Source organism: Rhinichthys klamathensis, unplaced genomic scaffold, assembly GCF_029890125.1.
Source record: "Rhinichthys klamathensis goyatoka isolate OS25496 unplaced genomic scaffold, OSU_Roscu_1.1 h1tg000262l_1, whole genome shotgun sequence".
NCBI classification, from domain to species: domain Eukaryota; kingdom Metazoa; phylum Chordata; class Actinopteri; order Cypriniformes; family Leuciscidae; genus Rhinichthys; species Rhinichthys klamathensis.
This window is the reverse complement of record NW_026606783.1, coordinates 278,429-297,919: the sequence shown is the minus strand read 5'-3', so window position 1 is coordinate 297,919 and position 19,491 is coordinate 278,429. Positions and strand designations below refer to the sequence as shown.

Sequence of the window (19,491 nt, the reverse complement as noted above, 5' to 3'; positions counted from 1 at the left end):
AATAGGATTAATGCATGCAAGGTCTTATTTGTGAAATACAGAATAAAATGTCATTGGTTGTAATGAATTGACCACTACCTGTTGTCTGTAACACTCTTTGCGGTCATTCTGTGGGCTGCTCAGACAGGATGAAGTTTCTGTGTTGTTCTGGCAAGGACAGCCAGTACCATCATGCTCATTACAGGTGTCTGCATGGGCGTTACACTGACATCTACAAACAAGCAATAGAAAAGAATGGAAGTCTAACTGGATCAGAAACTTTCTATTTTTTACAAAGTGACTTTTAAAAACCTTAAGATTGAGTCATTCTCTTATCTCTAACATGGTAGACAACTGGCAATTTTTTTTTTTAATTATCTGTAAACATGCGCTAACTTTTGGCAGTCAAATTAAATAATAGCACCTTTCACACAGGGTTTTTACTGGTAAATTGTTCTGATAATTTACTGGAATTGCTGTGTGAAAGGGGCTAATGAGTCAAGGGATATGCTTATGTAAGGCTGGAAAAACTGGAAGAGAGGGCTATTCTCATAGAAAACAAAGGAAATTAACATTTGAACTCTCTCTTGTGAAGTTCTCACCACCATTCGAGACGCAAGTCTCACCTAAGCAATCCTAATCTACATCTTTTCCCCTTGACCCCCCATTCCCCCGTTCCCTCTAGTTTCTATCATGCTGAGATCACCTGAAATTCACCCAAAAATCTATATAGTTTAATGTGAATAACTATCATACAGTATTACACGTGTTTGGTATCATTTGAAATGTATCAGTGCGACTGGTACAAATGTCTCATTCCCAAAGAGGTAAACCAAAAGGTAATAAGTTATTACGAGTTTTAGGGATAACCTGTACACAAAGGAGGGTGTGTCTTAGAGGCAAATGGCACACTGCCCCCAAGAGGTGTAATCTCTGAATGCAAATTGCTATTGTTAGCAAATGTTTCTGTTTATATAATGAAATGCAGCAAGAGGCTCGGGGCGATTTGTAACTCAGATTAGCCCATAATGTTGAAGGACCTCAGGGCTTCAGCATTACGTATTTTTTTAAATGTCGGGTTTAACCTACATCTTTTACTCATTTGATGTTATTGTATTGATTATCTTTGAACTGATTATGAAATTGGCATGATACATTGTAAACATTTGTTTTTATTCTAACGGACTCTGACATTATTTTCAGTAAAGAGTTAAAAAGAATAGTCAAACATTCGCTTACATTTAATGATGCACAGATATCATTAAAACCTTTTCATTTATGGAGTCAGATTAAATAACGAGTAAGTACATGAAAACTTTCTCACAAGAATACAAGCATGACAAATATCTAATGAAATATTAGAGAACAATTACAGACAATGCTAATTTTCTGATCCACTCACTTCTCACACTTCCCTTGCAGCAGGAAGTAGCCACTGAGGCAGCTCTCACACTTATCCCCGACACTGTTGTTCTGACAGCTCACACACACAGCATTGTCCTCAGTAGGGCCCTCTGTTGCCCATTGTTCAATCTAAGAAGCAAAAGTATACAAAGAAGGACTCAGGCCCTGCAACAAAACTTCATCAACTGAATACAGAGAGAACAGATCTCCTAAACACTGCTTACGCTGTCACGGTCCAGTGGATAGTCTTTTGGATTTTCCACTGCCCTCCGATGCTCGTCTTTGGACAGACATACATCACTGTTCCCTTTGCAGAACTCACGACAGGGGCGACACATCCCACCTCCCACTGCTGAGCCCACAAACAAGGACTTACACTTTTCACAGTGATGACCCTAATAAGAAAAAAAATAATTGTATTCAGCAATGGCAAATTAAATTGATAAAAAGTAACAGTAACGACATTTAAATTGTTACAGATAATTTCTATTAATCAAAGAACCCTTAAAAAAATGTATCACGGTTTCCGCAAAAATATTAAGCAGCACAACTACTTTTAACTGTAAATCAGCATATTAGAATGATTTCTGAAGGATCATGTGACACTGGAGTAATGACTGCTAAAAACTTAGTTTTGCCATCACAGGAATAAATTATGCATTTTAAAATATATTCAAATAGAAAATATTTTAAATTGTAATAATATTTCATAATATTACTGCTTTACTGTATTTTTGATCAAATAAATGCAGCATTGATGACTATAAGCATTCTTTCAACATAAAAAAAAAAAAAAAAACTTACCAACCCGAAACTTTTGTATGATTATGTAAAACGAAAGGCAATAATTCTTATAAGGATCTATTCATGGCAAAAAAAACAACAACAACAACAAAAACCCACTTGAACCTTCTTATTACCTTTGTGTTATTCTTGCACTCTAGACAGGTGTCCAGCTGAGAGATACTTTTACAGTTACTGTGTTTGTTACAGCGGCACTGAGAGGAGCAGTTCTCCCCGACAAACCCAAAGTGACACTGACAGACTCCTGGAGACACACAGGTCCCATTAACACAGCCTTGAGCGCACACTGGCTCACACTGACCCGACACACTGAGAAAAAGAGAGAGAGGAAAACATACATTAACTACTCAACTGCTGGAAGGTCAATGATACTGTTTGAGAATGAAAGCTGTTAAATATACCTGCTTAGTACATAGCCCTGTCTGCATGTGCAGTGGTAGCCTTCAGGCTGATCATGGCAGTCTTGAGTGATATTACAGTGGTGATGTCCATTGGCACACTCGTCCTCCTCTGGGCAGTGCAGGAAGGACCAGCTACTGTTCCACTGTGGGCACAGAGGCTCACTCACACCTGCAGAGTAGGAAGACAATTAAGTTTTAATCCCATAGAAAAATAGATAAACGAGTGAAATAGGTGGGGTGTAACAGTTCAGAAGTTGTCTAGAGAGGTATGTTGGGTCTAAATATAGTGCGTTTCTGGAAGTAAAAGTCACAGCTTCAAAGACAAAGACATGTACCATTCAGCCCTCCCTGAAGACAGCGTCCTGCCCCGTTACCACCACGGGCAGCACACCAGCCACACTGTGGCCTGGAAATGCATTGGGAGCACTGAGTAAGCTGGAAGCACTGGGGAGAGCAGGAATCTTCATCCGTGAGCAAACGGCCACACTGACCCGCCTCACAGCGCAATGGAACAAAGGAGGGACTCATGCACTGGAGAAAAAAGATGACAGGTGACGGGTCGAAGTCCTTGTAGAAAATCATCAAGTTAGAAATAACTTCGCGAGAACATTACCTGCTGCAGTGCCATGCTCCATACACAGCGCTGCCAGCCTCCATCAGAGCCACGGGAGCTTAAACAATGGTTGCAGGTTTTGATTTCATGGCAGGGTTCAGGACAAGGCATTGGTGGAGAGGACTCCACTTGCATGGGAGACACATTAAGCAAGGCGTAGCTGAAACACGTCCAGTCGTACGTTGGATTTACGCTCAGGATACGTCTGGTCTCACCTGGACAGTTAAACCAAAAGTAAAAAATATTAAAGGGTTAGTTCACCCAAAAATGAAAATTCTGTCAGTAATGACTCACCCTCATGTTGTTCCAACCCCGTAAGACTTTGTCATCTGCGGAACACAAATTAAGATGTAGCCCAGGAATGAGCCAGCTCTCAGATTTCATCAAAAATATCTATCCGAAGATGAACGAAAATCTTACGGGGTTGGAACAACATGAGGGGCTGGAACAACATTAACTACAAGCGGTTTTGCTGATATTTGTATAAAGAGACGTTTAAATCTGGAGTTGCCAAGAGAAACTTTGCATTGGCTCGTTTGTTGGGGGAATGCAAAACTTTTATTTTAGTAATATATATTGGGTTATATAACATTATAATAAAGTTATATAATAATTGTTCCTTCCATCTCATATTTTTTCCATCAGCATGTCCCCTTAGGGGCTCCGTAGAATCACTGTTGCTCATTGTGTGGTCACTCTCACCTGTGCGTTTGAACTGGCGTGTCCACATGCATTTCCCAGAAGCTGTGCATTTGGGGCAGTCAGACGCCTCACAGCTGGTCTCAGTGCAGTTACTGGACAGGAAGATCTCTCTCTGGTTTATCCTGCAGTCGTGCTCTGATGTGCAACTTACTAAGCTGCTTATACATGCTCCCTCTGGACAGTTTGTGCACCACTTACACTGCAGAGCAGGCTAAAAGATGGAGAGAATTTCATGCCATTTTTCCAATTCGAAGATTGGCTTTAATGTTTTGAACTTTTCTTCTTGGTCTTTGAAATGGTGACCATATGTACACTACAATTCAAAAGTGTTAGGTCAGTAAGTAATATATGTTTCTTTAGGCTTTATAAACAAACATCCTATTATGCACAAATACAGTGCCTTGCAAAAGACAGGAATAAATGAGATGGTGAGCATAAAAGACAAAAATCCCAAACTTTTGTATGGCAGTGTACACTATATGATTTGTTTTTACTGAAATGAAAAGGCCTTGCCAAACCTGTTAATAAGGTACTATTTGACTATGTAGTGCATTTACTAAATAGCTCAGTCTTGAAACACTTTGGCTTGTGATGTGCTGATCTTACCTGCATCGGGCTGGAAAATGTTTTAGGGTGGCGGGCCAGACACTCACTGCAAGTCTTAAGTCTGCGACACTGATCAGGAGAACGAGGAGTAGGAAAACAGGTAGACTGACCAATGGTACAACCCAATCTGTTAAAAAGAGAAAGAGAGACATCGTCATTTAGAAAAAAGTTCTGGTGCCCATAGTGGCCTACTGTAAATTAAGATACTACTAGTTCCTTTAATACCTTTCTGCAGTGTCCGATGAAGCACAGGTGCCTCGGCACCACACACAGCTGCCAGTACTGCTGTTACAGGCCTCAGGAGTAGGCAAAAGGATGCAAGGGTCAGTGGGCAGGGAAAGAGTCAAAAGCCGCCCCAGAGTCACTCCGTTAAAACCTCCAGACAGGAACAGGCGACCACCCCACCCAGTCATCGCCAAGGAAACTGAACGGTTTACAGGTTCTCCCACCGAGGACACTAGAGAAATGGGACAAGAAAAGGCCTTAAAAAACTAAGTGAAACCTTCCCACACCATTTGAACAAGTGCTAACGAGTGTATAATTAATATACTGGATCCAGATACTTGTAACTGTTACCTGGCTGTATCCATGTGTTACAGTTGATCTGATAGAGAGAAACTGTGTTACTGTAATCCTCTTCCCCTGTCCTGCCTCCTACAATTACCATGGTGTCCTTTACTAAGGCCGCAGCATGGAAGAAACGAGAGAGAGGCTGGAGAGAAAAAAAAAAAAAGATTAGTGACATCTAACATTTCTAATTGTAATCTACCACCTGCTAATCAAAGGGTAATCTACCAACTGCTTTTACATACATCATTCTGACCTCAATTTGGCTTTATTTTACAGTTACCTTGTTTCCCTGAGAGGGGACCAGTAAGGACCAAGTAAGATTGGGGTAATAAAGACTGTAGAGTTCTCCAGAAGGTTCTACAGCTTCAACGTGAAAACGGTAACCACCAAACACGTACACAGCATCAGTCTGTTCATGATACACAGCTGAGTGGCCATAAAGACCTGAAAAGTTGAAGGACGGGAAAATAATTGAATCAGGAGTATAAAGCGGTTTCACTTCATTTTAATATTGGTGTAATAATGGCAAATACTTTTTGCCCACTATGGGCGAATAAACTTAAGCTTTTAGGATATAAATATGATACCATTTAATAGTATTCTAATATTCATAACAACAATTATTAATATTACTATTATTATTATTATATTCAGGTGAAAGGAAATCTCTTAAGTGAACCCATTCGAGACATTTGTAAAGATTATAAAATCTTACTAGTTACGCCTATATTCAACAGTTTGGTGTCGGTAAGTTTTTTTTATTGTGTCTCACAAAAGGCTGCATTTATTTGATCAAAAATACAGCAAAAACAGTAATATAGTGAAAAATTACTACAATTCAAAATAACTTTTATTTTTAGATATTTTAAAATGTCATTTATTCCTGTAATGGCAAAGCTGAATTTTCAGCATCATTACTCCAGTGTTACAGTGTTACATGATCCAATCAGTATAATATGCTGATCTGGTGCTTAAGAAAACATTTCTCATTATTATTAATGTTGAAAACAATCATGCTGCTTAATATTTTGTAGACATCGTGGTACATTTTTTTTCAGGATTATTTGATAAAAAGAAATCTGGAAAAAAGCCCTTATTTAAGATAGAAATCCTGACACATTATAAATGTCTTTACTGTTACTTTTGATCAATTAAATGTCTTAATATCTTTCAAATAAAATCTCACTGACCCCAAATTGTTGAACATAGTTGTTTATAAGCCTAATGTATATGCATATTGCTTCATGCAGTGCTTCATGGGATTGTATTCCCTCAAAGCCGTTAAGTACAGTCTTGTTCCTTTGATTTTTTTCTGTCAGATTTCAGATTTTTGTTTTTGCTTCAAATCAAAGTGTGTTATGTTGTGGTTCAGCTCTTAGCTGGTTGGTTTGGTTTGTAATGCAGCTTCTAACTCTTTAAAAAAAACTTTGTTAAAAATCCCAATGGGGAAAATACCAAGGCTGCTGAAAAAGTGGGCAACTATTGAACTCTACAGATTTCTAAAATGTGTCTCTAAATGTGTATCGGTATTAAGCTTACACTCTCAGTGAACTAAACAGGCAATTAAATTGTAAAGTGTATTATTATTTATGACAGTCAAAATTTCTCAATTATGCCAGTCCTAGGTACAGAAAAAGTATAGTGCTCTATCTCTACCTGTAGGGGGTGTGCCAGTGTGTGGAGCTATAGTCCAGTTCCCAGACTGAGGACTGAACTCCAGCAAATGATGGTTAAAGCCATTCTCTGGCGAGTAACCACCAATCAGCAGCACAGATGAGCCTCTTCGCACGGTTAGAGTGTGTCCAGCCACAGGGGGCAGCACTGAGCTCTAAACACAGAAGTCAGTTAGTTTGCACTTTTAACACAACTGAAGAGAAGCCTAGGAGCACTGTAAGCATATTCAATATGCAATACCTTAAACTGCTTCCACACCAGACTGCTGAGGTTCAGACACCATGTGTCATTGGCAACACCCTTCTTTGTGACCCCACCAACCACCAACATCAAACTGTGAGTGACTGTCTGGGAGCCAGAAAATGGGTCATGATTATACACCAGGGCAGAGGCGTGATGGTAGCGGGGCAGCGGCTCTGAACTTTCCTCCACTGAACTGGTCAACATCTGAGTCCAGCGACGATCAGCCACAGAGTACCTGGACCAATATATAGAAAAATGTATTATCACATAAATATCAATTATAAAAATTATCATCAATTATTAAGTAAAATGCACAATATTATACCTGTAAACATTTCCTAGAACACCCTCGGAGAGTGAGAGGCCTCCATACATCCAAAGAGTGCCCTGTGACCCAGACACCAAGGAGTGGCCCATCCTCTGGAGGAACCTGTGTGCCTTATTCTGTGGGAGGAAAACAAACCGACCAACATTCAGAGAGATTGTAAGAACAGAATCTCTTTTCTATAGTCTTGAAGGAATCTAACCGCAGAGAGCTGAGTATCAAGCAACGTTTCCCAAACCAGACTGTCTGGGTCTGAGATAGAAGAACAGTCTGATCCAGTCCAGCCTTCTGTACACACACACAGGCCAAGGGTCTGTAAAAGTATATGCAAACATGTAAGTTGAGAACTGTGGGACATGTCTTAAATCCACTTTAGTACACATGTTCTTGAGCAACACAATTGGCCACAGTAGGAGTGTTACACACCATGTTGCAGGTGCCTCGGCTTTCCTCTGCCCCACAATTCCCTGGGCAGACAGGACGGTCACATTGTGGACCCCCGAAACCATGGGGACATTCACAGAGGCCGTTTACGCACTGAGCTCCTGCCTGGCACTCAGGCGAGACAGCTGTACCCTCTCCAGAACTTCCATTTCCACATCGCTTCACCCAGAACGAGGCATTAAAACCCTGAGCACGTCCTGAGGTAACATTTGCCTCAAAATACACAGATACCACCCCTAGATGAGAAGAAATTAAGTTAGTTATCATGACAATATATAAAACTACATGACTGTTCAAAAGTTTGGGGTCAGTAAGATTTTTTTATTTTTTTTTAAGAAATTGATAATTTTATTCAGCAAGGATGCAACAGTAAAAACATTTATAAATGTTAAAAAAAAATTGGCTTAAAAAAAGCTGTTCTTTTGAACTTTCTATCCATCAAATATTCCTAAAAATAATGTATCACAAATGTACACAAAAATAAAAAGCACAACTGTTTTCAACATTGATAATAATAAGAATTGTTTCTTGAGCACCACATTAGCATTAGAATGATTTCTGAAGCATAATGTGACTGAAGACATGAGTAATGGCTGCTAAAAAATTCAGCTTTGCCACCACAGGAAAAAAAAAAAGTAACACCCCCAAACTTTCATTAGTGTATTTCACTATGACATAATTTCTACACAATTCTAACACAATTATTCGGTCCTTATTTTTGTCATTCACCTGATGTAGCCTCAACAGTAATTGGCTCCATTCTTGTTGTGCCGCAGAATGCTCCAATTAGGTTGCGGTCGGAGTGCACAACACCGTTGCTGAGGAATCGTGGCAACCCATCAAATACATAAACATAGGAGTTCTGTCGGATAAATAAATGCAAACATTTCCGGCCACAGTATTTACTGGTAACTATATTTGACAGTAATGAATGCAGACTATTGATGTGGAATAATCTACTCACTGTGCACTGGGTGTGTGAATCTGGGTGCCAGGTCAGGGCCACAGGTGGGCATGATTGCCCTGGCATGCATGGAGCCAAATCCTGGGACACAGAGAGGACCCACAGGCAATGAGAGAGCCCACCATGGCCACCGACTGCTCCATGCCACCCCAGAGAGGAGGAGAGGGACAGGGGTACAGAAGAGGAGGAGGAAAGCAGAACAGAGCGACCCTGACACTGCCTGAAACAGGTACCGTTGTTTCTGTGAGGAAAATGTGAATTTCAATGTTACATATTGTAGAAAACGGCACAGCTGCGGCCCATATTCACCAACATATTCACCCACCAACATATTCATCCAAAACATAGACTTCTAAATAAACAGAATCAATAAATTGTAAATGTGTTCAGAATTCTGAAACAAATATTTTTGCTGTTAGAAAATTATACAACTGTAAAATGAGCAGGATATATTAAAATGTAATGTATGGCTTCGGCAGGCGTCTATTATGATACTAAAGCGTTGCAGGGGTCTCCTGAGTCCTTCCCAGCTCTTCAGCGCCCCACAATTTTCCAATGTAAATTAGAGGTCTGCTACCCGACCTGAGCCCAACGGGTCCCGAAAAACTCAAGGGTTTAGGATCGGGTCCGGGTTAATGTTTAATTAATAGCCTCGGATTAGGGATGGGTTCGGGTTTGTAACTAAGAAATACTATATAGGCTATAGCCTACATATATATAGTTTGCGTGCTGTGTGCTTGCTGTGTTGTGATCGTAAATATGAGCACGCGAGAGAGAAAATATGTGCGCAGTTTCAGCGCCACTGTCCTCCTCTGATTGCTGTGTTGTGACCGAAATATTGCGCGCGGATCATTTTTATTTTATCATATATCATTTTACAAAACTGTTTTGCACATTTCAGTCACAACACCGCAATCAGAGGATGACGGCGGTGAAACCATCAACTGCCGAGGCTGTTCTCTTCCTTCATAACTCGTACTGAGAAGGATATATTTATGTAAATAGTTGTGCAACTGCGCGAACTGTTTTGAAGTTTAATGTTTGAGTTTCAGAGGAGTTTGTGACTGTTACACCTGTTCAACCACATCAAAGTTTCGTAATTATTAAGTCCATGCTTTTTCTCTTTTTTTTTTCTTGTGTGCTGACTGCTGAGTCAGACTGCTGGGCCGTTGGTGAAACGGTGTTTGTACATGTAGTTGTTTAATTATCGTTGCAAGCAATCATAAAATACAGCATATAAAAAAAAAAAAAAAAAAAAAGGCATTTACTGTGAGAAACGGACCTCGGGTTCGGGCTTATAATTTAACCGTAATGGTTGGGTCGGGTTAAATGATTTCGGGTACGGGCCGTGTTTGGGCTTCAGTTTAAAGCCCGTCCAGACCTCTAATGTAAATCTGTGGTGAAAAATGGAACTGCAGCACGCTCTAACTGATAGCCATTAGGGTACATTTGAGACTGACCCACTTATTTTTACTTTACCTTAAATCAGACCAAGACGATATCAATCCGCTTTAGCTATGTGTATATTAATCTGCATCAGGTCAGTATCTAGTTGTCATGTTTGTTCTTCTTAGAGCATCAAATTAATAAAAGTATAAGCTAAATTCTTTAGTTTGAGAGTAGACATAGCTTTATTTTCCTCACTGGAATTTCTCCACAACTTGTAATATTTTAAAACAGCATTTGGAGTGAATAAATACTCCATTAAAGCCATTCTAAGACAGCATTCTATGCGTGTACACTTGAAGCCTGTCAATCAACATTAGAGCACCACCCTCAGGCTGAATAACGCAACCTCTGCCCAAAGTGTTCAGCGTGTGTTCTGCGATTACAATATAATTTGACGATTACAATGTTTACATTGCAAATACTTCATACATACCTGAATATTAGCTTCTTAACTTAACGCACATACATAGAGCACATTAAATATGGCTCAACCGTACTTGTTTAGTGTGCGAGAACAAACCTTACTGGTTCTCCCATGTTCTCAAGGAAGCACATTTGAGCTTCCGTTTGTATATATATATAATCCTAAATTAAATCTGTTCATCGTAGAAAGTTATTGTTTCTTAAGGAGACTTGGATTAAACTTCTTGATTCATATGCATTACTTTTACACTCGTTTTAGGTACTTTTTAAAGTGTCAAAGTTTTGGTGGAAAATACTTTCAATGAAGGGAACTGAGAAATCTCACAAGTTTCATTAAAACTTGTGCCTTTGGTAGGACATAAAGGCGAGTAATTGATGACAAGATTTTCATTTTTGGTTGGACTATGACATTTACTTTGAGGTCAAACAAAAATCTGCAGACCCCCTTGCTGAAAACCCATGGTTTACGTCACATTTTCATCTACCCTCACATTTTTCACTTAATCAGAGCTCGTCCTAAGTATGATACTCACCTGGGGTCTCCATAATATCCAGGCAGGCAAGACTCACAGTGTGGGCCTTGGGTGTGGTGTGTACAGTAGCACTGGCCAGTCTGGTTATGGCAGAACCCTTGTAGAGCGTCACCGTGGCCGTTACACTGACAGGCAATGCAGCCTTCACCCCCTGCCAAAGCAGAACCAAAACTACCAGGCTTGCAGTGCTCGCAGTGTGGCCCTGTTGTCCAATCTGAGGAGGAAAAGAAAAATATAGCAGGTAAGGGCTTAGAACTTGCTAAAAGATGGAGAAATGGATGTTTTAAACTCAGAAGGGTTCTTTACCTTGGCATTGGTCACAGATCCCTGGAGCCGTAATACACGTGCTGTGGAAGTTACATCCACAATCCACATCACACTCCACTCCACTCAGCACCAGAGTGGCCGGGTCCGAGGTCCAACCCAAAGAGCACTCGCACTCAAACCGTGGACTCCCACTGCACCGGCCCTGACGGCACTCGTTATAACATCTGAGAGAGAGTATGAACATTATTACAAATTACAAGGCAGAACTATGAGCTGTAATAATTAATGGCTCCAAAAAAAACAACAGTGTAACACCCCTGCAAACAGTGTAACAAAGTCTCACGTCTGGTTGCAGTGGTGCACTCCATCTCCTGTGAAGCCCCTCTCACAGTGACACTCATAGGAGGTTGGGGTGTTGACGCAGGTAGCGGAGGGATGGCAGGTATGCAAGCCCAAGCGACACTCCTCCACATCTGGACAGGATGGATAGGACCAAACAGCATCTCCATCTCCTTCCATACCTTCTAGCAGCTCTAGCTCCAATTCCATCTCCATCTCAAGCTCCATCAGCCGAGGGGGCGATAAAGTTTGAGGCTCAGGGCTGATGGAAGAGGGAAGGGGGGAAAAATCAAAATATTATCATAAGACATTTGCTCATCCACTAAGGTATAAAGTGTTTTAATCTCACCTGCTGGCTTTCACCTCAGCTACAGCCATACTGCAGTTAACAGCAGAGGGATCATCCATCCCACCCCAGTCACCTCTCAAACACCTGAGGAAAAACCAGAAGGGCAGGAAGTAATGTAAAAAGGATAACAGAGAGATGAAGAGAAGTTTTCTATGAAGTTAATTCACTGATATATGCTTCTATCCTACCTGCCGATGGTGGGGTTGTTGTAGTCTCCACACCAGCCGCACTGAAAGGTCTGCAAACACTCTGAACAGGTGGCGAGAGCAGAGCACTGCTTACACTGAGGGACAGAGTGAACACTGGAGAGAGAAGATCAGAGAGGAAGATTTTCAGCAAAAGCAACGACACACTGTGTAGTTCAGTACAGCAAGCACAAGTGAAGAGGGAGAAATTAGGAGAGAACTATAACTACTACTGTACTGTAATTTATATTATTTTTCTCATTATTATTATTATCATCATTAATATTAACAACAAAAATATATTTATTATTGAATATATTTTATTTTACAGTATAATGATAATAAATCATATTCAATCATAATTCAAATTAATGAATAATAATATTTTAAGAGATTTTTATATTTCAAAATTTGATATTAAATATTATCATTATTACATTAATAGTTATTGATATAAATCATATTGTTTATATGTATTACTATTATTATTATTATTATATTCACATTGACTGGGTTCCATAAAAACAACATTGTGAATATAATACAGTGACACTAAAAGTTCATAAATTTTTTTTTTGATTTTGCAAATCCGACTTTATTGTGATTGATGATTTAAAGTCCCAGCAGAATCTGCAAAATCCTACCTGTCATACCAGTCCCTGCACTCTCCATAGGGGAACTTTGTGAGGTACGCAGCAAAGTAGAAACAGGTCTGAGCAGATTCACACCATGCACACTGACTGGAGTTAGACAAACATTCTCCACACGTCAACCTCCTGTAAAAGAGAGAGAGAGAGAGAGAGAGAGAGAGAGAGAGAGAGAGAGAGAGAGAGAGAGAGAGAGAGAGAGAGAGAGAGAGAGAGAGAGAGAGAGAGAGAGAGGATGGCATATGAAAAGAGAACCTAGGTCGATATCTTTTTGAGGTCCTTCAGTCTCATCAGATATTAAATACACCAAAGAAATAATTCATAGACAAGTTTATCACTTCAAACTCACTGGTTGCAAACTTTAGGACACCCTCCTGGTTCCCGGATAGACCCCTCTAATCTCCCACGGCGACTGCACAGATAATCTCCCTTCTTGCTGGAGTTGATCTGCCACTCACAGTAGGGGTCCTACAAACATTCAGACATGAGAGAGACTCTGCTGCAGTCTTACAGAAAACTAAAGTTGGTAAACAGACTGCATGCTGCTCTGGATCAAAACACTCGTGGCAGTCTCACAGATACAGTACCTGAGTGCAGGAGGCACAGTCTCTATACTCCTCACACAGTGTGCAATGCTGAGGGTTGAGCAGTAGGTGGCGCTCCTCTCCCTGGGGGTCAATGCAAGGCTGCTGATTGATGTCAGAGCGCAGAAAACACCGGTTCATGGTGGGACACCAGCCACAAGACTGATCAGACAGGCAGGCCGAGCATGAGCGGTACTCTGAACACGAATTGGAACGGAAGGGTTCGAGGAACAGGAAAGAGATCTCCTGGAAAATGTTGGAAATTAAGGAAAGGATGTAAAAGAGCAATGAACCGCATTATATGATAATACCTAAATATTAAAGCGTATTTTAAAAGTTTACTAATATATATATATATAAAATACAAATAATTAAGACATGTCATAATCATTTTGATCAAAAACAACATTCATTATATAATTTTCAATAATATTTATCAAATTAAAGGGTTATAAACTTATTGGGATTGAAATCCTATATGCAACATGTATAAGAAACAATATTTTTATATAAACACAATTATATATAAATATAAAAATTTTTAATAAACATGAATAAGACATTAAATTAAAGATTACTAAGAAAGATTACTACAGTTCTGCGGTTTTCAAACTGTGAAAAGTGTTTCTGAAAACACTTCATTAATCAAGAATAATGAAATGTAACTGGTATTGCAATAGTTGCAGCGCTAAAAATTTAAATGTTAAAAAGTTAAATCTAGCATATTTTACGAGTCTGATATAATATGAGACTTATTTTAAGCTGCTCTGTTAGGTAATATACACTTACACTGCCACCAGGTAAAGCTGTGCGGTTCCAGGTAAGAGCCATCTCACTAGTCTGTCCCGACGCAGAGTTATTTAGGTAGCCCTCCGCCTGGATCAGGTACCAGTTTCCTCGTGAAAGATTCTGGAACAGACGGGAACCATCCGGCCGGGATAGCATACGGATCTCCTTCTCCTCCTGAGCGGACCACCGTCCCAGCACATCCGTCTGCACGAAAGAGAGGTTTAATAGCCTTAAGAGACTGTAACCCATGACACGACTTTGTCTAAAAGAGGAAACCTGATTTTGTGATATTCCATACCAGTTGAAGAGAGTTGGGTCCGGCAGCCATTTGAGCAGTGAAGTGGAGCTTTTGAATTCGAGCCCACATGGCAACAGTTTCCTGAGGTGGTGCTGCAGGAGGAGGGGCGCCCCATAAAGGATGAATAAATCCCCGAAACTGCAGAGTTACATCCATCTCTGTAGAGGGGTTGAGGATGATGGAGGTACTGCGCAGGATAGATACCTACAAAGAAGCACACATGACATGAGTGTGAGAGAGAAGAGCAGAGGTGGAGGGTGCTCAGAGGAAGAGTAACATCAATTTAAGAAAAAAACTTGGAAGTAGAAAATAGAGATCAAATAATAAAAGTGATAGCACAAGAAGAGTGCATAAACAGAAAAAACAGAGGTGAGAACCATTTATGGGTGGACTGAAAAGAGAAAGTGTCTAGAGCTAGGGTCATGAGAGCTCAGGATTGAACCTGTCATACCTTGTCAGGCTGTGATTGATTGCGTGGATGCTGGAAGGTAAGCAGGTGCAGTCCCGGGACATAGTTCTCGGTGCGACAGAAGGGGAGGGAGGTGAGGAAACGCGTGCGCTCCCCCCACCAGCCGTACGCCCCAGAGATCTGGTCCACGCGGCATGCACTGCGCTCTGCCAGGGGTCAAAGTGTACAAAATATACACATGATATGCCAAAGGATTACATACACACACAGGTCACTTGACATTAATGTATATTGTGTAAATGAGCTTAAAAACCAGTGAAAGGCACAGTATGTTAACACAGCACGACTAAAACTGATCTACAAACACATGGCACTCAATAACACATTATTTCACAGACTGTAAAAAGTGTCCAGAAATAAAGATTTACTGAGCAGTGTGTGGTCGCATATCTAAAATGTTTTAAGTCATGTTATGGTCTGCTCTCTCCTCTCTCTTTACCTGAAACAGGCAAGCAGGACTCATTTTGCACACACCAGCCAAATTCCCCTGAGACTTGTGGCAGAGAGTTTGGCACCCCACTGAACACCAGACATGACTGGCAGTCCGACAAGAAACGAGCCAGGCCCAGACATCCGGTGCTGCCACACTGTGTAAAACGCACACATAAATCAGATGAAGCAGTGAGACACACAACTGAAAATGATTGTTGGCATTAGAAAGGCATAAGTGATCAAAAGCTCATGAGATGAGCTGAATGCAAATGAAAAAAAATAGAGAAGTATTACCGGGTTGGTGGGCTGGTATTCCCGACAACGACCCTCACACCAACTGCACTCTGGATTCTTTAGGCACAAGCTTTCATCTGGAGCTTCGGCACATACCGTGTCCTGTTATACAAAAATACAAACACACAAGTACTCAAATTCACACCTTTATTCAAAAAGGACACATTAAATTGATCAAAAGTGACAGTCAAGACATTTATAATGTTACAAAAGATTTTAGCTACAAATAAATGTAATCCTATTCTTTTGAACTTTCTATTGACAGTTTCCACAAAAATATTAAAGCAGCACAAATGTTTTCAACATTGAGTAATAGTAATAAATGTTACTTGAGTACCAAATCAGCATATTCAAAAAAAAATCTGAAGGATCATGTGACACTGAAGATTGGAGTAATGGCTGTTGAAAATTCAGCTTTGCCATCACAGGAATAAATTACATTTTAAAATAACAAAACATTTCAATTGTCACTTTTCAATTGTAATAATAGTTCAAAATATTACTGTTTTACTGTATTTTTTATCCAAATAAATAAATCTAAGAGATTCTTTTAAAAACATTTTAAAAATCTTACCGACCTCAAACTTTTGAATGGTAATGTGTGTACACAAACACTTACAGAAAACCAAACCTTAGAAAAAGTGTAATCTAAAGTCTTTACCCTGTCTCCTGGGTCACTGCTTACAAACAGTGGTACTTTATATGCCAAGAGGTCACCACGAGCAACCCCACTGTAACCGCCAGCAACTAGCAGCACGCGTCCCTCCATGACAGCAGCAATATGGGAATATCGGCCTCTCACTGACGCACCTCCTATAGGAGCAAAGAGGAAACAGTGTTAGCATGTCACAGAAAAAATAATATGCACAAATCATTTAAAGTTCTCAAAAAAACTTTTTTTTAAAGAAGAGCATTTCGACAAAGTTGTTTTTTGTGACAATCAACTGCTAATTGAGCTTAAATAGTTCACCCAAAAATGAAAATTCTGTTATCATTTCTCACCCTCAAGTTGTTCCAAACCTGTACGATTTTCTTTCTTCTGCTGAACACAGAAGAAGAAATTTGAAGAATGTGGGTAACCAAACAGTTAACAGCAGCCATTGACTTCCCTAGTATACCACATTCTTAAAAATATCTTCTTTTGTGTTCAGCAGAAGAAGAAAAAACCAATAAAACAACTGGAATAACTTGAGGGTGAGTAAATGATCACAGAATTTTCATTTTTGGGTGAACTATCCCTTTAACTTGGAACATTCCTTTTAATAGATGTACATTCTTTTATAAATGCTTATTGAAAATAACTAAAGTAAGGAAATAATAAAATACTGTAGTACAATCACATAGTTACAAGCATCCCAATATCCTAGAGGGCTGAACTGAAGCATCATTATGGAATAATACCACCTTTCAGAAAAATGTCTCGTAAACAAAACATAACAATTGCCAAAATCATGACAGGCACTAGGAAGGGTACCAAACCCATGTGAGCTTTCTCTGGTTAAGTTACAATAAAAAAATAAAATAAACAGAAAACACTGTTTTATCTGAAGGCGGTTTTATTTCTTATGAATCCATTTGTTTAAAAGCTGAAGGCCAGTAAATCTGCATCAGACACAAGGGCATTTACACAACAAATGACCTCTCAAGAGTAGGTCATAACAAGCCCCCAGTCAGACTGAAGCATCTTGCACACGAGTCCTTACAGGCTCTCCTGTTATTTTTTGCAAAGAGTCCTCAGGGAGGCATGGATCATCAATCACATGCATCATCATACTTTATCTCCTCTCTAAACAACATATCAAACAGACTCTCTCCCTGACCATTAAAAATACACTTACGCTGACTGAGGCTTTCGCCAACAGACACCCACTGATGGCAACCAAGATGATAAAAAAAGATCTCCTCATCGTAGCACTTCTCTTCCATGTAGTGAATATGCACATTCCCTCCTGAGATAAAAACAGAAACAGATCTCCCTTAATTAATTTGATTCCCACTCATTGAAACCACAGAAACAATAAGGGTGGGTGTAGCTCTACTACTCATCTCTACTTACCGTACACTACCATGTAGTTGCCGATGACGGTGGCGGTGTGGAATGCTCTCTCCCTCGGGCCACTGGCAGGAAAACGTGAGCGGAAGGAAGTCCAAAATCGTTTCTCAACATGGAAAGCATCAGTTGAGTTCACACGCACACTGAACCTAGTTGAGACAGGAGTAGACTGTAACTAAGTATTTGTAAACAAAAACAACGAAACAATGCACATTGTCAGATTCCATGTACTAGTTTACAATTTGTCATTTCCTCATGCAATATTCCCCCATTTTGTTTTCTGAACAGCGATATATAAAATAAAATTTAATAGAGAGCTCCTGTTTTTACAGACTTTTATGAGCTACACACATTTTCAGCCAAACTTTTGTGTATGCTTTAGGGCCTTTCAATGTGATTTGAACAGCATTGTCAGTCAAGTCAAATTTAAGCGCTTCCAGCGCTTTTCACAATACACATTGCTTTAAAGCAGTTTACAGAAAATCGTGATATTAATGTTTATGATGCCTTAATATCTTCATACCTAATAGTCGCATTTAGCAGAGTTGGGAGAAAATATTTACAATGTGATGATATAAGCAATCAAGCAGTTGAGATTTTCTATATAGTATATATCACCCCACGTGAGATAAATTAAATTTGTATATATTATATGTGCAACTTTATATATAGATCAGTGAGATAACAGCTTACGATATAAACAATCACACAGCCAAGATCTGATATAATTATATTTTTTTATAAATATTATATACACACACATATATACATCTCAGTGGCGTAGGTTTGATTTTGAAATTGGTGGGGACGGGGACATCAATATATAGATATATTTTAAGTTTTGATCGAAATTATTGCTAGGGATATATCGGTGTCACTGGATATTGGTAGGGACACGTCCCTAATAAATTCTACGCCCCTGTGTGTATATATATATATATATATATATATATATATACACATATATATATACAAAAACATATACATATACATATACATATACATATACATATACATATACAGTAGTCAACATTTGAAGTGGATCGAAACCTTTCATCAAAGTTATACATGAATTTTGAACAATACCCGTTCTTGTCTTAGGACAACTTTGATTTACTTTTTTGATCCACTTCAAATGTTGACTACTGTATATATATATATATATATATATATATATATATATATATCTGTGTGTGTGTGTGTGTGTGTGTGTGTGTGCTATATAATCAGCTTATACTACAAACACAAAAGTGTGCGATACAGTGCTAAGCTGGTGTTATTATACCTAGCAGTGGTAGGTCTGTGCCCCCCGTACACCAGCAGAGTTTTGGAATGGGCATGATAAACCATGCTGTGTCCTGCGGTAGCAGGTGGTTTTCCGCCCGTAGGCTGAACTGCCTCCCACACTCCATCCCACAACCGGAACCGGTACAGTGATGAGGAGAACATGTCCTCCTCTGTCCTCCCTGAAAACACAGGTCGATCAATTATTCTTAAGGATAGGTACAATTAACAAAAAATATAAATTGATATATAAAAAAGAAGAAGCGAGGAAAAACAGACAGACATTTGTGGGGACAAATGGCAGGAAAGGAAAAAAGAGATGAAGCATGTATGTTTTGCATGTGTTTACAACAAAATCACATTAATG

At 39.5% G+C, this 19,491-nt stretch overlaps 1 protein-coding gene across 1 annotated transcript in view; it reads right to left on the bottom strand.

Annotated features, from left to right (window-relative positions):
• megf8 (multiple EGF-like-domains 8) overlaps positions 1-19,491 on the bottom strand; it is a 30,253-nt gene that overhangs the window by 2,622 nt on the left and 8,140 nt on the right. Inside the window, exons 8-43 of the mRNA XM_056267812.1 lie at positions 19,126-19,306; positions 17,844-17,989; positions 17,626-17,736; positions 16,449-16,600; positions 15,788-15,889; positions 15,501-15,648; positions 15,044-15,207; positions 14,593-14,796; positions 14,295-14,498; positions 13,509-13,751; positions 13,271-13,389; positions 12,919-13,050; positions 12,278-12,391; positions 12,090-12,173; positions 11,745-12,002; positions 11,441-11,625; positions 11,135-11,348; positions 8,730-8,970; positions 8,495-8,627; positions 7,748-8,001; positions 7,524-7,634; positions 7,322-7,440; positions 6,994-7,231; positions 6,736-6,907; positions 5,360-5,523; positions 5,086-5,221; positions 4,735-4,966; positions 4,510-4,636; positions 3,904-4,114; positions 3,202-3,416; positions 2,924-3,119; positions 2,589-2,757; positions 2,304-2,496; positions 1,608-1,778; positions 1,382-1,512; positions 79-211 (exon numbers count right to left, since the gene is read on the bottom strand). Of these exons, the coding sequence (XP_056123787.1) occupies positions 79-211; positions 1,382-1,512; positions 1,608-1,778; positions 2,304-2,496; positions 2,589-2,757; positions 2,924-3,119; positions 3,202-3,416; positions 3,904-4,114; positions 4,510-4,636; positions 4,735-4,966; positions 5,086-5,221; positions 5,360-5,523; positions 6,736-6,907; positions 6,994-7,231; positions 7,322-7,440; positions 7,524-7,634; positions 7,748-8,001; positions 8,495-8,627; positions 8,730-8,970; positions 11,135-11,348; positions 11,441-11,625; positions 11,745-12,002; positions 12,090-12,173; positions 12,278-12,391; positions 12,919-13,050; positions 13,271-13,389; positions 13,509-13,751; positions 14,295-14,498; positions 14,593-14,796; positions 15,044-15,207; positions 15,501-15,648; positions 15,788-15,889; positions 16,449-16,600; positions 17,626-17,736; positions 17,844-17,989; positions 19,126-19,306 (6,107 nt within the window). The remainder of the gene's footprint in view (positions 1-78; positions 212-1,381; positions 1,513-1,607; positions 1,779-2,303; positions 2,497-2,588; positions 2,758-2,923; positions 3,120-3,201; positions 3,417-3,903; positions 4,115-4,509; positions 4,637-4,734; positions 4,967-5,085; positions 5,222-5,359; positions 5,524-6,735; positions 6,908-6,993; positions 7,232-7,321; positions 7,441-7,523; positions 7,635-7,747; positions 8,002-8,494; positions 8,628-8,729; positions 8,971-11,134; positions 11,349-11,440; positions 11,626-11,744; positions 12,003-12,089; positions 12,174-12,277; positions 12,392-12,918; positions 13,051-13,270; positions 13,390-13,508; positions 13,752-14,294; positions 14,499-14,592; positions 14,797-15,043; positions 15,208-15,500; positions 15,649-15,787; positions 15,890-16,448; positions 16,601-17,625; positions 17,737-17,843; positions 17,990-19,125; positions 19,307-19,491) is intronic.